The sequence below is a fragment of the Punica granatum genome, chromosome 4, assembly GCF_007655135.1.
Source record: "Punica granatum isolate Tunisia-2019 chromosome 4, ASM765513v2, whole genome shotgun sequence".
NCBI lineage: Eukaryota > Viridiplantae > Streptophyta > Magnoliopsida > Myrtales > Lythraceae > Punica > Punica granatum.
In genome coordinates, this window is record NC_045130.1 from 34,507,899 (window position 1) to 34,522,406 (window position 14,508).

General features: G+C 41.7%; 2 protein-coding genes across 3 annotated transcripts; both read left to right on the top strand.

The window, feature by feature from the left end:
- The first annotated feature begins 1,433 nt into the window (after nucleotides 1-1,433).
- On the top strand, nucleotides 1,434-8,951 carry LOC116205046 (beta-amyrin synthase-like). The gene is made up of 17 exons (XM_031537484.1): nucleotides 1,434-1,587; nucleotides 2,054-2,306; nucleotides 5,115-5,303; nucleotides 5,386-5,475; nucleotides 5,622-5,819; nucleotides 5,922-6,000; nucleotides 6,100-6,266; nucleotides 6,359-6,547; nucleotides 6,636-6,869; nucleotides 6,966-7,088; nucleotides 7,172-7,270; nucleotides 7,377-7,433; nucleotides 7,555-7,601; nucleotides 7,697-7,840; nucleotides 7,929-8,181; nucleotides 8,273-8,356; nucleotides 8,457-8,951. Exons 2-17 carry the CDS (start codon nucleotides 2,106-2,108, stop codon nucleotides 8,577-8,579), a joined length of 2,277 nt encoding a protein of 758 aa, XP_031393344.1. The 5' UTR covers nucleotides 1,434-1,587; nucleotides 2,054-2,105; the 3' UTR covers nucleotides 8,580-8,951.
- A 1,909-nt stretch (nucleotides 8,952-10,860) lies between these two features.
- On the top strand, nucleotides 10,861-14,302 carry LOC116205047 (BTB/POZ domain and ankyrin repeat-containing protein NPR1-like). Of its 2 annotated transcripts, none has more exons than XM_031537485.1 (5): nucleotides 10,861-11,116; nucleotides 11,265-11,830; nucleotides 12,379-13,129; nucleotides 13,445-13,630; nucleotides 13,751-14,302. In XM_031537485.1, exons 2-5 carry the CDS (start codon nucleotides 11,288-11,290, stop codon nucleotides 14,029-14,031), a joined length of 1,761 nt encoding a protein of 586 aa, XP_031393345.1. In that variant the 5' UTR covers nucleotides 10,861-11,116; nucleotides 11,265-11,287; the 3' UTR covers nucleotides 14,032-14,302. The 2 variants fall into 2 exon arrangements, with proteins under 2 accessions (XP_031393345.1, XP_031393346.1); XM_031537486.1 differs by having other exon boundaries at nucleotides 10,861-11,111.
- Nucleotides 14,303-14,508: the final 206 nt, after the last annotated feature.

The window sequence follows — 14,508 nt, forward strand, 5'->3', positions numbered from 1 at the left end:
TGTTGGATAATATTATGCACTTATACGTCTGGACGTACCAAAATTGCTAATAAGCTCGAACACTAAAATGTTCAAACACATAATATAATATAACTATTAATATGCCCAATAACAAAAGTTAGCGTTGAGCATGGTCTATACTATATATGCTAGAGGTGAACGCATTAGGGTACCCTAAAACTTTTGCAGTACCAGCCCTACCCTAGTTGGGATGGACTTTTGCACTCTGGATCCAAAACCTACCATATTGATTGCTAAAATTGAAACTTATTCGGAATTTATATTATATCACATTTTTTGAATAGTTATTTTGGACCTTGTTCGTTTTTTCTTCTATTCATATATATTAAAATATTTTTTGGGGTGAATTATATTTATAAACAAGGAACAAAACTAAAAATAAATCATTGCTCATTTTGCAAATCAAATTAATCTGATTGCTATATGACTAATGCATATCATAATAATATATTAAGGAATGGATGCTCTATTCAATTTACCTTCCAAGCAAAAATAAAAATAAAAAAGAAAAAAAGAGTGGATGCTCTATTCCATTAAAAAACCAAAAAAAGAAAAAATGGATGTTCTTTTCTGTCCCGAAGCTCTCCACTCTGTCCACCCCACACTGGGTACCCTGAAAGCAATACAAGACGTTGTCGTCCAGTCGAACTCACTATTATGTACCCATTTTGTTTATAAAAATAAATAAATAAATAAATTGACTATAACGTGAGATGTTTCAAGTGATTCGACATCTATTTCATCTAAATAAGGTCTCGAATTCGAGTTTTATAAATAAAAAATTCACGTTGGGAGGTTTTATCAGTAGTAGGCCAACCCGATTCAAATTGGATTAGTCGGGGCTTGGTACACTCTCAAATACCAGGTACACATTGAAAAGAAAAAAATAAAAATTAAATCAGGGTAAAAAAAAAGATGCAATGTAGTGGCATATATTTTCACTTAATAATCAAAAGGTTACTAATTTGATTTGTCTCACTTCTGGGAATAACAATATTTTCGTGGAAAGCTAGCCACACTAAATTTTTTGTAAATTTCGAAATCGAAACATTGGATATTCTCAGGTAATTGGGTTAGATTTGAGGCAAACGTATGATGGGATTTTCCCTTCTTTTTTATTTAATTATAATTTCGTTATTAATCTTCTTCTACTTTTCTGTCTTTGAGCAATAGGACGGAAAAATGGATTCAGCGTAATGACAGTCGCTTCCAAAACCCGAAAAAAAAAAGATAAAATAAAAACGAAAGAAGGACGTTTCTTGAAATTTCGCAGCCTCATAGTAATCCAATAATCACTTCAAGCATATATGCGTACGTACACACATACATGTTTGCATATATATAATAATGTATAATATATATAGTTCAACTCAGACATATTGACTAATAATTCGTTAATATATACTGCACGTAGCCTGCAGAGCATCTATATAAGCAATTGGCCGTCTCGACCTTTTCTTCAGCACTACAACCGAAACCTCAGTTCTCACTGATCTACCAGTCGCTCTCTCTGGTTTCTCTCTTGCAGCCAAGCTAGCTCTCTCCTTCGACGTCCCAACCGATCGAGTACGTACGATTCATACGGTTCTCTCTATCTCTCCAATAAATAATTTTTCCGTCTGGAGATACAAGCGGTCGTGTACTGTATGCTAGCTCTGTTGTTGAACAGAAATCAGCGTGTGTGTTGCGGTAAAGCCGCTTTGGCTATTGAGACTGCAAGACCGCCGAAAAAGCATATCCAAGGAAAATTTTCTTATGCCCTCGGCTTCTGCTGTTCTCAGCAGCTGCGCATTCCGACCTTGTCGAAAACGGTCGATGAAGAACATCATACCGTGCGTATGTGTTTATATATACATGCGATTGTATGCCGCATTTTGCAGCATCAAGAGCAATATCAACAAGGCGAGCTATATACGTCATGATCTTGATGTGTTTGGACTGAGAATTACAATGATTTTCATCGAACATATACGCAGTCAATCGGTTTTACAAGTTGGATAAGCGTCTTATTGTCTTCTTTTTTTTTCCCCAGGTAAGTTATTAGCTTGGTTGCATAGATCGGTACATAAAACAATTAATCAAAGATGTGGAAGGTTAAACTGGGAGAGGGGGCGAATGACCCCTACTTGTTCAGCTTGAACAACTTCAAGGGGAGGCAGACATGGGAGTTCGATCCCGAGGCCGGGACACCCGAGGAGAGGGCCGAGGTCGAGGCCGCCCGCCAGAACTTCTATAACAACCGCTTCAAGGTCCGCCCTAGCTCCGACCTCCTCTGGCGGTTCCAGGTAAATAAACAATTGAATTAAACTCTTCTGGTTCGATCTCTCCTTATTCCAAAAAAATATATACATACGTCCATATATATATATATATATATATATTTTGCTATTGTTATGACTACGGTGACTATAACAAGTCATGTTTTTACCAAATTAAAAATGCTAAACCACGAGGTGTAATATAACAAATGCAAAGGATAACGATTAAACTCATTGAAAGCACTTCATTTAATGTCCGAATCCGAGTTAGTCGTCCCTATTTACGGATTGAAATACACCTCATAATTGCGCATATATATATATATATATATATATATAAGTGAACAAGATCCTGAGTCTTATCTGGTGGTAAACATGAATTCAATGAAAAAAAAAAGCTAGTAAATCATTGAAGCGATTGATAAGAATGCGTTCTATTTTTCGAGAAGAGCTATGAGTATAGCATCATTCGAATTTTACGAGAATTGAGATGACTGAATTTGAGGGTGTTTTTATTTTTTTCTTGTCCGATCAAATGTACTGGTTTGGTCGTTTTCTTTTTCCCTTCTTCAAAAGAGCAAATCATTTCTTTTTATTGTGGATGGAATTTGACTGTATAGTCATTGGCCGTAGTCCTTGTCTCCTTTTGGCTCAAACGGCATACTGTTATATCTATACTTATGACAGATATATTTCTGGTCCAATTACTAATTTTCTTTTTCCAAATTTATTGGTGATAATCATATAATTTGTTACTTAATTATTAAGGAAAAAAAAAGAAAAAAATTGATATTTATAGTATAATTTGTCTTAACTAGTCTTTTGATGCCATGTTTTGTATGCTCGAATTTGTGAGTCACGACTCATGACCCACCTAACTACATGGGTTGGAAAACGGCTTTTTCATCCTTCATAAATTGCAGCCACTCTCGCTAGTATCTCTTTCGAATCATGAATCGACATATACAACAATGCTCTTAAATGGACTAGATCGATTGGGAAGAAGAAAATCCTTTCTGCCCTATCAACTGCAGTAAAGCTTAGTTTGAAAGTGTTGTTACTGATAGATAAGTGTTGAAACAAAATTACTGAAAAATAAGTACGGATTTCAAAATGAGTTAAAGTGTTTAGAATAAATTAATTTAAAATCACTGAAAGTAAAAAAGACAATTATTAATATTTTAAACATAATAAGCAGAAGCATATTTCATAAATACTTATTAGTCTGCTTAAGAAAATTACGTTTGCAATCGCAATTTTGACCCAAACAATAATTTCAAAAACTCTCATTAAACATCAAATATACTTAAAATTATAAGGAAAAGTGATTATAGAACTTTTCATCGCACTTCCGAATGAACTCTACATTAATTTTATTCGAATCTAATTATAAAATGACTTGCTATGGTGATATGCGATCTAAGGGGAACATGATTTCTAAATTTCTTCGTCTGTGTGGCGGCCATCTTTTTAGACTGTAAATCGTAAAGCCACACTCGGATTGATGTGAACGTGATACTGAGTTTTCCTAGTAATATCTACAAGGGCACATCATGCATGCTCTCCCACATGTTCATATGCACCTCATATAGGTCCATTTTGAATTTTAAGAACAGACATCGGAGCTTCAAGAGTAGTTGGATTGCAACACGGAATTTAAGGAACATTTCAATGATCGGAGGAAAAGTTAGATTTAAATTTGTTTGCATTTTTATTACCCCCCAAAAAAAAAAGTTTGCTTTTCCTTTTTTTTTTTTTCTCTCTAAAGGTTCTTGATATTAATTAAAGCTATTGGTGGCGCTAGCTAGTCAAATATTTAATTCAGCGAAAAGCTTCCAAATTTATGTCAAATAACATGTGCTACACATTTTGTTGTTGAGTTTGGTGGATAATTAAGCTGTAGCTTTCTACTATACAATAATTCGACATGCGAGTCATTAAATTTCGTACTAATCATGAATCTTTTTATAATGTCATTTCATCTACTATGAAGTTGCATGAAAATAACGTTATATAGGCAGCGGTTTTTAACTATAGTTTTCTATTTAATTATAATTATTATCTGTCCGATTTAGCATTTTATGCCTCTTTAAACGAAACCTCCCAAATTTCTCCTTGAAGTATACAGTGACTCATTCATTCAATAATAAATAAATAAATATAATTGTTAAAATATATATATGTCTGGACTTCGGAGAAAACGAGGGAAATTATACGAAAAAAGAATTAAAAAAAGACAGAAAATCACCGGGGAGAAAGAAAATCATTTTCTGACTTTTCCATGCCTGCCATATCCGAGTAGGTCCATATGAATTTTGTGGACTTTATGGCCACCCTTTCTTTATTTTCCCCTCTACCGATTATTACCGACGAATGGACTCGATATTTTACAAATTTCACGGATCTTATAAATTTCTGCGAGTGACTCCCGACTTATAAAGTTCATCCGACGGGGCGATATACCGATCGTATACGTACTGATAGTAAGAGTTCCCACCAAGTAGTAGGTGAATTTATATTTATATTAAATAAAAAAATTTCTTGCATTACTATTTTTGGGTGAGAATCTTTAATTCATATAATAATATCTGACTGACTTATTGGGAAAGCACGAATCCGGTGGCGATGTCCGGGCTGGCATGACACGTCACAAAATTCTTATCGGTGGGCCCACCACCACTTTCAATATAAGAACGCTGAAAACAAAATAAACAAATTTTCACTTCAGTCCGATATTTCGTGCTATTTCTTTAGGTCTCTCAGAATTTTACTTTTTTTTTACAATTGGGTTCTCATAATCCGGACTGACTTTGTCGCTCATGATGGCGGGTTCAGTTTCTGAGGGAGAAGAAGTTCAAGCAGAAGATCCCGCCGGTGAAGATCGAGGACGGCGAGGAGATCACCTACGAGAAGGCCACCGCCGCCGTGAAGCGATGCGTCAGCTTCTGGTCCGCCCTGCAGTCCGACCACGGTCACTGGCCCGCCGAGAATGCCGGCCCCATCGGCTTCTACTTTCCTCCTCTGGTAATCACTTCCCTCCGAGAGGTTCGATTCGAATCCGAGCGGTCTTCGTTAAATCTCATCTGCTGAAATTGTTGAATCGCAGGTCTTTAGCCTGTACGTATCGGGGCACCTCAACACTGTGTTCCATGCCGAGCATCGCCGAGAGATCCTTCGCTACATCTACTATCACCAGGTACATTTGCTTACTGTCTGAAGCAGATGTCTGTAACATGCATAGGCTGCTTGAAAGATTCAATTTTTAGATGGGTTGTGATGCTCATTTGCCGATGTCTGTGATGACTCTGAATTTAACGCAAGAAATGATCTTGGGTGGTGTAGAACGAAGATGGAGGCTGGGGGTTGCACATTGAGGGGCACAGTACCATGATTTCAACGGTCTTGAACTATGTCTGTATGCGTCTTCTGGGCGAAGGACCTGATGGGGGTCTCGACAACGCCTGTGAGAGGGCAAGGAAGTGGATTCTCGATCGCGGTGGTGCAGTGGCCACTTCTTCTTGGGGCAAAACATGGCTTGCTGTAAGACCCTTAATCCTGTTTCCGGGCTTTCTTATAAAAGAAGACTTTGGTTGCATTGAGTATTTTGATGATTATATTTGATTTCTTTTTTTTTTTCCGTAGATAACTGGTCTTTATGATTGGGCTGGGTGCCATCCGATGCCCCCTGAGTTCTGGGTCTTCCCTTCTATCATGAGCCCATGTAAGTACCTTTTTTTTGCTACATTTGATTTTCCCCAAGGATATTGTGAATCTCCAGGCATTGGTTTGCTAGTTCTCATTACATGTAATTCGTGTGCAGCCGAAATGTTCTGTTACTGCCGTTTGACATACATGCCCATGTCCTACTTATACGGGAAGAAGTTTGTTGGGCCAATCACACCTCTCATTAAGCAGATCAGGCAAGAGATCTATAATCAACCTTATGAAGAAATCAAATGGTGGAAGGTCCGCCATCTATGTGCTAAGGTGAGTCTTCTTTTTTCGGTTGGCTCTTAAGCATGCAGATCTTTTTATCGTGAACAAAACAATTCATTATATGATTTTATGTAATGCTTCAGGAGGATGCACACTATCCTCACACACTTGTGCAAACTCTCATGTGGGACACTCTGTACTTTGGTACCGAGCCCCTTCTTAATCGGTGGCCCTTCAAGAAAATTAGGGAGATGGCCATCGAGAAGACAATGGAGCACATCCACTATGAAGATGAAAATAGCAGATACATCACCATTGGTTGTGTGGAAAAGGTACTCTATTGAACCTTCAATGAGAGTCAGAACATGAGCATAAAAATTTTCTCAACGCATACTAACTTCATTCCTCCAACTTTTGCAGCCACTGATGATGCTTGCATGCTGGGTTGAAGATCCAAATGGTGAAGCTTTCAAGAAGCATCTTTCCCGAGTTGCAGATTATGTGTGGGTTGGAGAAGACGGAATCAAGATGCAGAGCTTTGGCAGTCAGGTGTGGGACTGCGGCCTTAGCCTTCAGGCTTTGCTTGCGAGCAACCTAATTGATGAAATTGGACCTGTACTTAAGAAAGGACATGAATTCTTGAAGGAATCTCAGGTATGAATTTGTCACTGAAACTTCCGTATCTTCTTGAACTCTTTTAAAATTTCACAGCAGATGAAATTACCTTCAACCCATGCAATCATTTGTTAGGTCGATCGCAATCCATCTGGTGACTTCAAGAAAATGTTCCGCCACATTTCCAAAGGAGCATGGACCTTCTCAGATAAAGACCACGGGTGGCAAGTTTCTGATTGCACAGCGGAAAGTTTGAAGGTGAATTGATTATGTTTCTGGCTGAGAGTTTGAAACTTAAGTAAACGAAAGAAATGCTACTTACCTCAGTCTCTTGTCTACAGTGTGTGCTTCTGTTCGCCATGATGCCACCAGAAATTGTTGGTGAACAAATGGAGCCTGAGAAGATCTATGATGCTGTCAATGTTATACTGTCTCTGCAGGTAAATTTTAAGATTGTACAAATCTATGGAGAGAATTGGACCTTTCTGTTGAGTGAAATGTCTATATTTGTTTCTGCGCTAAAAATGAATCTTTGACTTAATGCAGAGCAAGAATGGTGGTGTATCAGCTTGGGAGCCATCAGGAGCTGGGTCATGGTTGGAGGTACATCGCATACATCCTGTGACCTAATTTTGGCTCTCCTATTTGACCAATTTAGATGAAGTTGCACTTCACCTGGAAAATATTTTCTGGTCTTACAAATTTATCCGTTGTTTCTGTTCAGTGGCTCAATCCTGTGGAATTCCTTGAGGACTTAGTCATTGAGTACGAGTAAGTTGACTCCCATTCTTTGTGTCATTCTTATATCTGCATCAATTTCTTCCAGTTAGTGACCGACTTGTACTTCTTCTAATTCTCAATGTCAGGTATGTGGAGTGCACTTCATCTTCGATCCACGCATTGCTATTGTTTAGAAAGCTGTTCCCAGGGCACAGAAAGAAAGAGATCGACATGTTCCTTGTCAATGCTACTCAGTATATACAAGATATTCAAAAGCCCGATGGTTCATGGTACTTTCTGAAAATCCTGAAAACGTTTTCCTCATAGACGTGCCTAGGACATAGACTAAGCTTTACAATTGTGAATAAAATCCTGTAGGTATGGGAACTGGGGAATTTGTTTCATATACGGGACTTGGTTCGCTCTCGTGGCACTGGAGGCTGTTGGGAAGACTTACAATAACTGCGAAGCTGTTCGTAGAGGTGTTGAGTTCCTGTTGGAGGCACAGAACGAGGATGGTGGTTGGGGAGAGAGCTACCTCTCATGCCCCACTAAGGTTTACAAACCACTGGGACATACCAACTTGATCCATACTGCACTGGCTATGATGGGCTTGATTCATGCTGGGCAGGTCAGTTCCTGAACTGCTGCTTGAATTTTTACAGTTAAAAGATAAAATCCAAAAACCAATATTAAATAAATCTCTTTCACCGATATATTAGGCTCAGAGAGACCCAACCCCACTTCACCGCGGTGCAAAGATACTGATCAATGCCCAGTTGGAAGACGGAGATTTCCCTCAACAGGTACGTCCCCTTATGATAAGTAAATGAATATAAAAATATTCCTTGCTTGAAGTTATAGAATTCGGACTACTAATCCGGAGTCCTGCCTCGTCTGTCACAGGAATTGATGGGAGTTTTCATGAGGAACTGCATGCTCCATTACTCGGCCTACAGGAACATCTTCCCGCTCTGGGCCCTGTCAGAGTACCGCAAGTATGTTCCTCTGCCATCCAAAGGGAATTAAAGGTTGATCAGCTCGACCTCCTTGTTTCAGTCGATTGTTGTGAATAGGTCCCCCCCCCCCCCCCCCCCCCCCCCCCCCCCCCAAAAAAAAAACAAAAGCTCGACGGAATAACTTATATACAGGTTGCTAGTCTTAGGGAATCGCTGAGTGTCCTTACTGTAGTACTTAAGCTACACGAGTGAGTCCCGCATTTGCTCTCCTTCCACATTACCCCTCTGATGAACATGGTCGGAGAAGCCGATGCTAGTCTTTGGTCTTTAGCGTTTTACCCCTTCAGGCAGGAGTCCTCCGTGATGTTCATCTGAAGTGGGTTTCTGCGTAAAGTGTGAATTCTCTCATCTTAATGGAAGCTATTCTTTCTTTATTGTCCAATTTCAATCTAAGAAATGAACATGCTTTGCGGTCGCATCTATGTTCTTTAAGCTCGTTCTTTATGTTCCTTAACTCATATGGTATCAGGGATTTTGTTGATCCATTCCGCGACGTCCGATTCCATATTTGCCCCTGCTTATAATTCGGGACCTTCTGTTATCTCAACAAATACATCCATATGGTCTTGTAAGATCACAAAATATCTGACAAAATATTTTGGCAGATAACATTTCCCAAATCTTCTGCTCCTTCTACCTCTCATCTTACATCTCATCGGGCGATCACTTCTTTATGGCCGAAAATGGCCGGGAAACAAATCCCGATAAGGCCCCTCTGATCATAGCCATGAAGGGCCACCCGGGTACCGGAAAGTCCACTCTAGCCCACTACCTGGCCTCTTCCCTCAAACTCCCTCTCATTGATAAGGACGACATCCGGGACTCCACTTTACCAGTCCAGGAGGCGCTTGGGCCAGCCTCAGCCGCATCCCGGCTCCTGAACGACCTGTGCTACGACGTCATGTGGCGGATTGCGTCCACCCAGCTCCAGCACGGTATCGGTGTCATTGTGGACTCCCCGCTCTCCCGACGGGCCCACTTGGATCGTCTCATCAGCCTGGCAGCAGAACAGCGGGCCAGGATCTTCATCGTGGAGTGCCGGCCGAGCGACGAGGCTGCTTGGCAGAGACGGCTCAAAGGGCGGGCCGCCCAGGACGAGGGCAGGGGCACCGGCTGGCACAAGCCGTCCACATGGCATGACATGGAGAGGCTGCTGGAAGGATACGGTGGGCGCACGGAATACGATGTCGGGGATGTCCCGAAGGTCGTGGTGGACACCACCAAGCCCGGCGTCGGGGTTGAGGACATGGGCTCTGCCGTGATTGAGTTCATTGCCACTCATGGTGGTGGGGGTGTCTAAAGCAAATTTTTTTTTTTGTTCCATTATAATAATTTCTCTGAATTGTATAATTGTGGGATTGTGGGCCCCGCCAAAAGTCTATGCTAATTTCGATAAGGTTGATGATGAGGCAATGATGTCGACCATATCAATCAATCTGGCGCCTGTATCAATAAAATCCCTTCTCTTAGAAGAAGTTAGATTCGTGTTAGAAATTTCACCGCCCAACCTTAGAAACCATAGAAACCATAGAAACATTCACTAGATTCTGATTTTGTCCTATTTATTAACTCGGGAAATTCGGGCTTAATTACAACTTATCACAAGACGCTGTGTAAACGCACTGTATTAAGATTCTGTTATGGCTTTAAAAGGATTATGAATCCGACCAGACACGGGACACGTCCGAGAGTAGCATCGGTAGAGAACACTAGAACGAGAATAACTTCGATGGAGAATCGGAAGAATTGTTGGTGGAGTTGCAACTTTAAGCCGCTTGCCTCAAATGTGAAAACCTTTCGGCAATAAAGTTGCCATTTTTCACGTGAATGAACCTTTCCACTAACACAAAAGACTGTCAAAGGACTCGAAACGCAATAATACTTTTAACTCGCATGATGTAATTGACCTATCGGCAAACTGTAATTTTTGTGTATTGTGAACGAAATTCTATAGTGCGACTACTATTGTATTGTATAATCGCTTTTCAAATCGTTTATAACCAATTACTATTTAGTTTCATATTGACGGTTCAAAAAGTGATTGCATCGTACGTAAAAACACTCGAATCCATGTCAACTGTCAAATGAAATTAGCCTCAACTACTAGGGTCCTTTTATCGAAGAGTCGACTGGTGTTTTTGGGTCTATTGATTGATAAAGCGCGCCCATATGCTACATCGGCTTAACCTGACCGGAGAAAGAATGAAAGAAATTCGGAAAGAAAAAGGGGAAGGGAATTCAAAGACCAGAAAAGAGTTCGCGCTGATTGGACGTTACTCATAGAAACGACAACCTCGTCGCCGTCTCTGAACTAATCAGACAGCTTCCTCTTTCATTTTCCCAGCGCAGTCAACACGCGAAGGACCACAAGAGCACGCAGACACCAAAAGAAAGGCGAGGAAGAAAAGCGAGACCAGGGAAGAGACTTCTCCTTCTCGGTCTCTTCGCTCTTCCTACATTTGGGTCCAAGAATCTCTGATTTTCTTGAAAATTTTCCTCTGATTCTTCGCCTCCTTCCTGTTCGGTCCGGAGCTTCTGCAGGGTCTGGTTTGTCTGCCTTCTGTTCTCTTTTTATCTTAAAGGTTGTTTTGTCGGGTCAGTCAATCCTATGATCTGCTTCCTAGTTCTTGATGGGTCGAACTGAAGTTCTGTCCCGATTGATTCGGTTGGGGTTGCTTTCTTGACGAGTTCTTAGAGCCGAAGTAGGCCGCGGCGGCGATGGAGAATGAATACGAGATCTCTTCGTCCTCCCTGAGCTTCGTGTCCTTTCCCGCTGGCGACACGAACTTGTCGGGCCCCGAGATCGAGGCCAACCCTGACTACCTGAGCCTCAGCATGCTCAGCTCGAGCCTCGAGAAGCTCCGCCTCGACCCCGGGCTTGGCTACGCCGATGCTGAGATCGTAGTTGATGGGGTCCCCGTTGGGGTCCACCGCTGCCTGTTGGCGGTCCGGAGCGAGTATTTCCAGGGCCTCTTTAGTAAGCCCTGCAATGATAGCCAGGGCAATGGTAGTAATGATAAGCCGAGGTACCACATGGCCGAGTTGATGGCCCCAACTCGGGGCTACGTGGGGATCGAGGCCTTCAATGTAGTATTGAATTACCTGTACACGGCGAAGATGAAGCCGTCCCCCCCTGAGGTCTCGACGTGCGTCAATGATCAGTGCGACCATGATGCCTGTCGTCCCACAATTGACTACGCCGTCGAGCTGATGTACGCCTCCTCGACTTTCCAGATCCAAGAGCTTGTGTTGCTTCTTCAGGTACCTTGTGATTCTTTCTCGAAATAACTAGAAGTTTGAGTTTTTTTTCAATTTATACATGAACGCAGTTGCAGGCACTATATTTGTAGAGCTTCTAGGATAAGTGGGCTACGAAGTTCTTGACAGGGATCGTGAAGTATTTACCATTTGTCATTGTAGATTTTTAGGAGCTCTGATTCGTCAATTTTTTTGGAATTCCGAACAATAAGATGCTGCAACTCAATGAAACTAACAAGGTGAAGATGGATAGTTAGCTCGACTGTTAGATTCCTACAATCTTGAACATACGGAAGAGTGTTGTACTCATCTTCATTATTGGGTTACATAGCCTCCGAACAATAGCATTTACGATGAATCGAGGTAGATGCCACAATATGCCATATTTGGCAAATAGTCTTTACTGCTGCAAGGTACTGTTTTAGTTCCATTTACGATAAATCGAAGTGGATGCCACAGTATGCCATATTTAGCAAATAGTCTTACTGCTGCAAGGTACTGTTTTAGTTCCATTCTCTTCCTCACTTAGAAGTCGAACCATTTTCTTGCAGCGCCGCCTTCTCTACTTTGTCGATAAAGCTCTCATTGAAGATGTGATCCCAATTCTGGTTGCTTCCTTCCGCTGCAACTCAAAGCAGCTTCTTTCTCACTGCATCCAACGTGTTTCGATGTCGGATCTCGACAGCGTAGTTCTGGAGAAGGAGATACCTCCTGAGGTCTTGCCCGAGATAAAAAGTCTGCGCAACGAATCTAACCAAGGCTCTGGATCCGCATTGCCCCAAGAAGACCTCACTGATCATCAGAAAGGAATTCAGAGGATCCACAAAGCGATTGACTCCGATGATGTGGAACTGCTAGAACTCCTCCTGAAAGAATCTAGAGTCACGTTGAATGATGCCTTTGCTCTCCACTATGCCACTGCTTACTCCGACCCGAAGGTTGTCAAGAAGGTTCTTGACCTCAAATTGGCCGATCTCAACCTCAAGAACTCTCGGGGACTCACAGTTCTCCACGTGGCTGCAAGGAGGAAGGTGCCTTCGATCCTTGGGGCCCTGCTTGAGAATGGGGCCTGTGCATTAGAAACCACACCAGATGGACAGACGGCTCTGTGCATATGCCGGAAACTGACGAGACCAAAGGATTATGAGGATATACAAAAGGGAAAAGAGTCTAATAAGGATCAAGTTTGCATTGATCTCCTCGAGAGAGGAATGAAGAATGTTTCAGCCTCAGGGAGACGATTGGTCCGGTCGGAGGTTACAGCTGCTGACCTTCATATGCTGGGGTACTTCGAAAGCAGAGGTAAAATTTTGAAACAGTGCTTACAGTTTGTGCTAAACCGTGCTATGTGCTGTATACTTGTATTCCTTGATGTACGATCCTCGCAGATCTAAGCTTTTAGCAAAAGCAGTTTCAGTTAACACGGTAAGATAGAACTGGTGCAATCCCCGACTGTGGTCTATTTATTCCATCGATCTGTCTATTATACAAGTGCCATGCATAAAACTACCTTGTGGTTTTTGGAAATTCAGTGTCATTTAATAGAAGGCCAATGTTTAATCATCCACCCGGTAACCAAGACAAATATTGTAACAAGCTGCAAATATCTCCTCGCAGTGAAAATGGCAGCTATGCTGTTTCCTGCTGAAGCAAGGACCGCAATGGAGATGGCCGAGGCAGATTGGACCCCGCTTTACAAAGGTTTAGCATTGAAGGGCTCGTGGGGGACCGGAAATTCTAATGAAACAGCGTGCATGTCTGCCGAGAGACTCCAACAGAAACTGCAAGCCCTCCGCAAAACCGGTACGTCATACTAACTTATCTTAGATAATTAGTGCATTTATCCTTAACTCGTCTCTGTTTCCGGACTCGAATATACGTGCCTAATCTTTCTTTCTGTGTCTCGGGTGATGTGATCTACAGTGGAGATGGGCGAGCGCTACTTCCCCAATTGCTCGGAGGAGATCGTGAAGTTTATTGATGATATGCCCGATGCCATGTACCTCGAGAAGGGCACAGAGGAGGAGAAGGAGTCCAAGAAAAGGCGGTACATGGAGCTCCGGGATGACATCCAGAGGGCATTCTATAAGGACATCGCCGAGACCAACGTGCCTGCCTCCTCTTCGTTGTCCCAAGCCTCCTCTTCCTCCTCGTCCTCGTCTCCCAGGAACAGGATAAGGAACCGGATCAAATTGAAGGTATAGACCAAGACTTCTCATTCAGATCGATCGAGTGACCAGGTTTATGCTAACAATGGACTATCCTCGATCGGAAGTAACACGATGGAATGTATGTTGCAATGATGCAGGATTTAGATGTCTATATTGGTTCAGGAATAATTGTGTGTGAGGTTTGATTTTTCTGTTTCTTTCTCCTTCTCTTTGAACATTTTTATTTTTCCTGTGTATTCTTCTGGTATTCCCAGGAATTGAGCTTGGCGCATGGTGTGTGAATTTATCTTTGGTTCCCACTCGATTTTCTTTCCGCGGACAATCGTGATATCGTAATGGTTTTTCGTGAATCAAATCTAATATGAACATTCATCATTCATACTTACTTCAGTCGACTGACAAAATGAGGTTCTCGTATTTTACGCTCCATAAATTTTGAATCACCAAACCGTACTGCAGAAATTCATGTGAAATTCACCATATAAATCGGTTAAATTCGATTCCGAAAAA

What these genes read in the sequence shown, in the direction of transcription:
- LOC116205046 (XM_031537484.1), top strand. Translation starts at nt 2,106, where the DNA reads ATGTGGAAGGTTAAACTGGGAGAGGGGGCGAATGACCCCTACTTGTTC. An exon ending in GCTTCTACTTTCCTCCTCTG is followed by an intron (nt 5,304 to 5,385) that starts GTAATCACTTCC and finishes GTTGAATCGCAG; the next exon opens with GTCTTTAGCCTGTACGTATC. An exon ending in ACGGAGATTTCCCTCAACAG is followed by an intron (nt 8,357 to 8,456) that starts GTACGTCCCCTT and finishes CGTCTGTCACAG; the next exon opens with GAATTGATGGGAGTTTTCAT.
- LOC116205047 (XM_031537485.1), top strand. Translation starts at nt 11,288, where the DNA reads ATGGAGAATGAATACGAGATCTCTTCGTCCTCCCTGAGCTTCGTGTCC. An exon ending in AGCTTGTGTTGCTTCTTCAG is followed by an intron (nt 11,831 to 12,378) that starts GTACCTTGTGAT and finishes ATTTTCTTGCAG; the next exon opens with CGCCGCCTTCTCTACTTTGT. An exon ending in GGGGTACTTCGAAAGCAGAG is followed by an intron (nt 13,130 to 13,444) that starts GTAAAATTTTGA and finishes ATCTCCTCGCAG; the next exon opens with TGAAAATGGCAGCTATGCTG.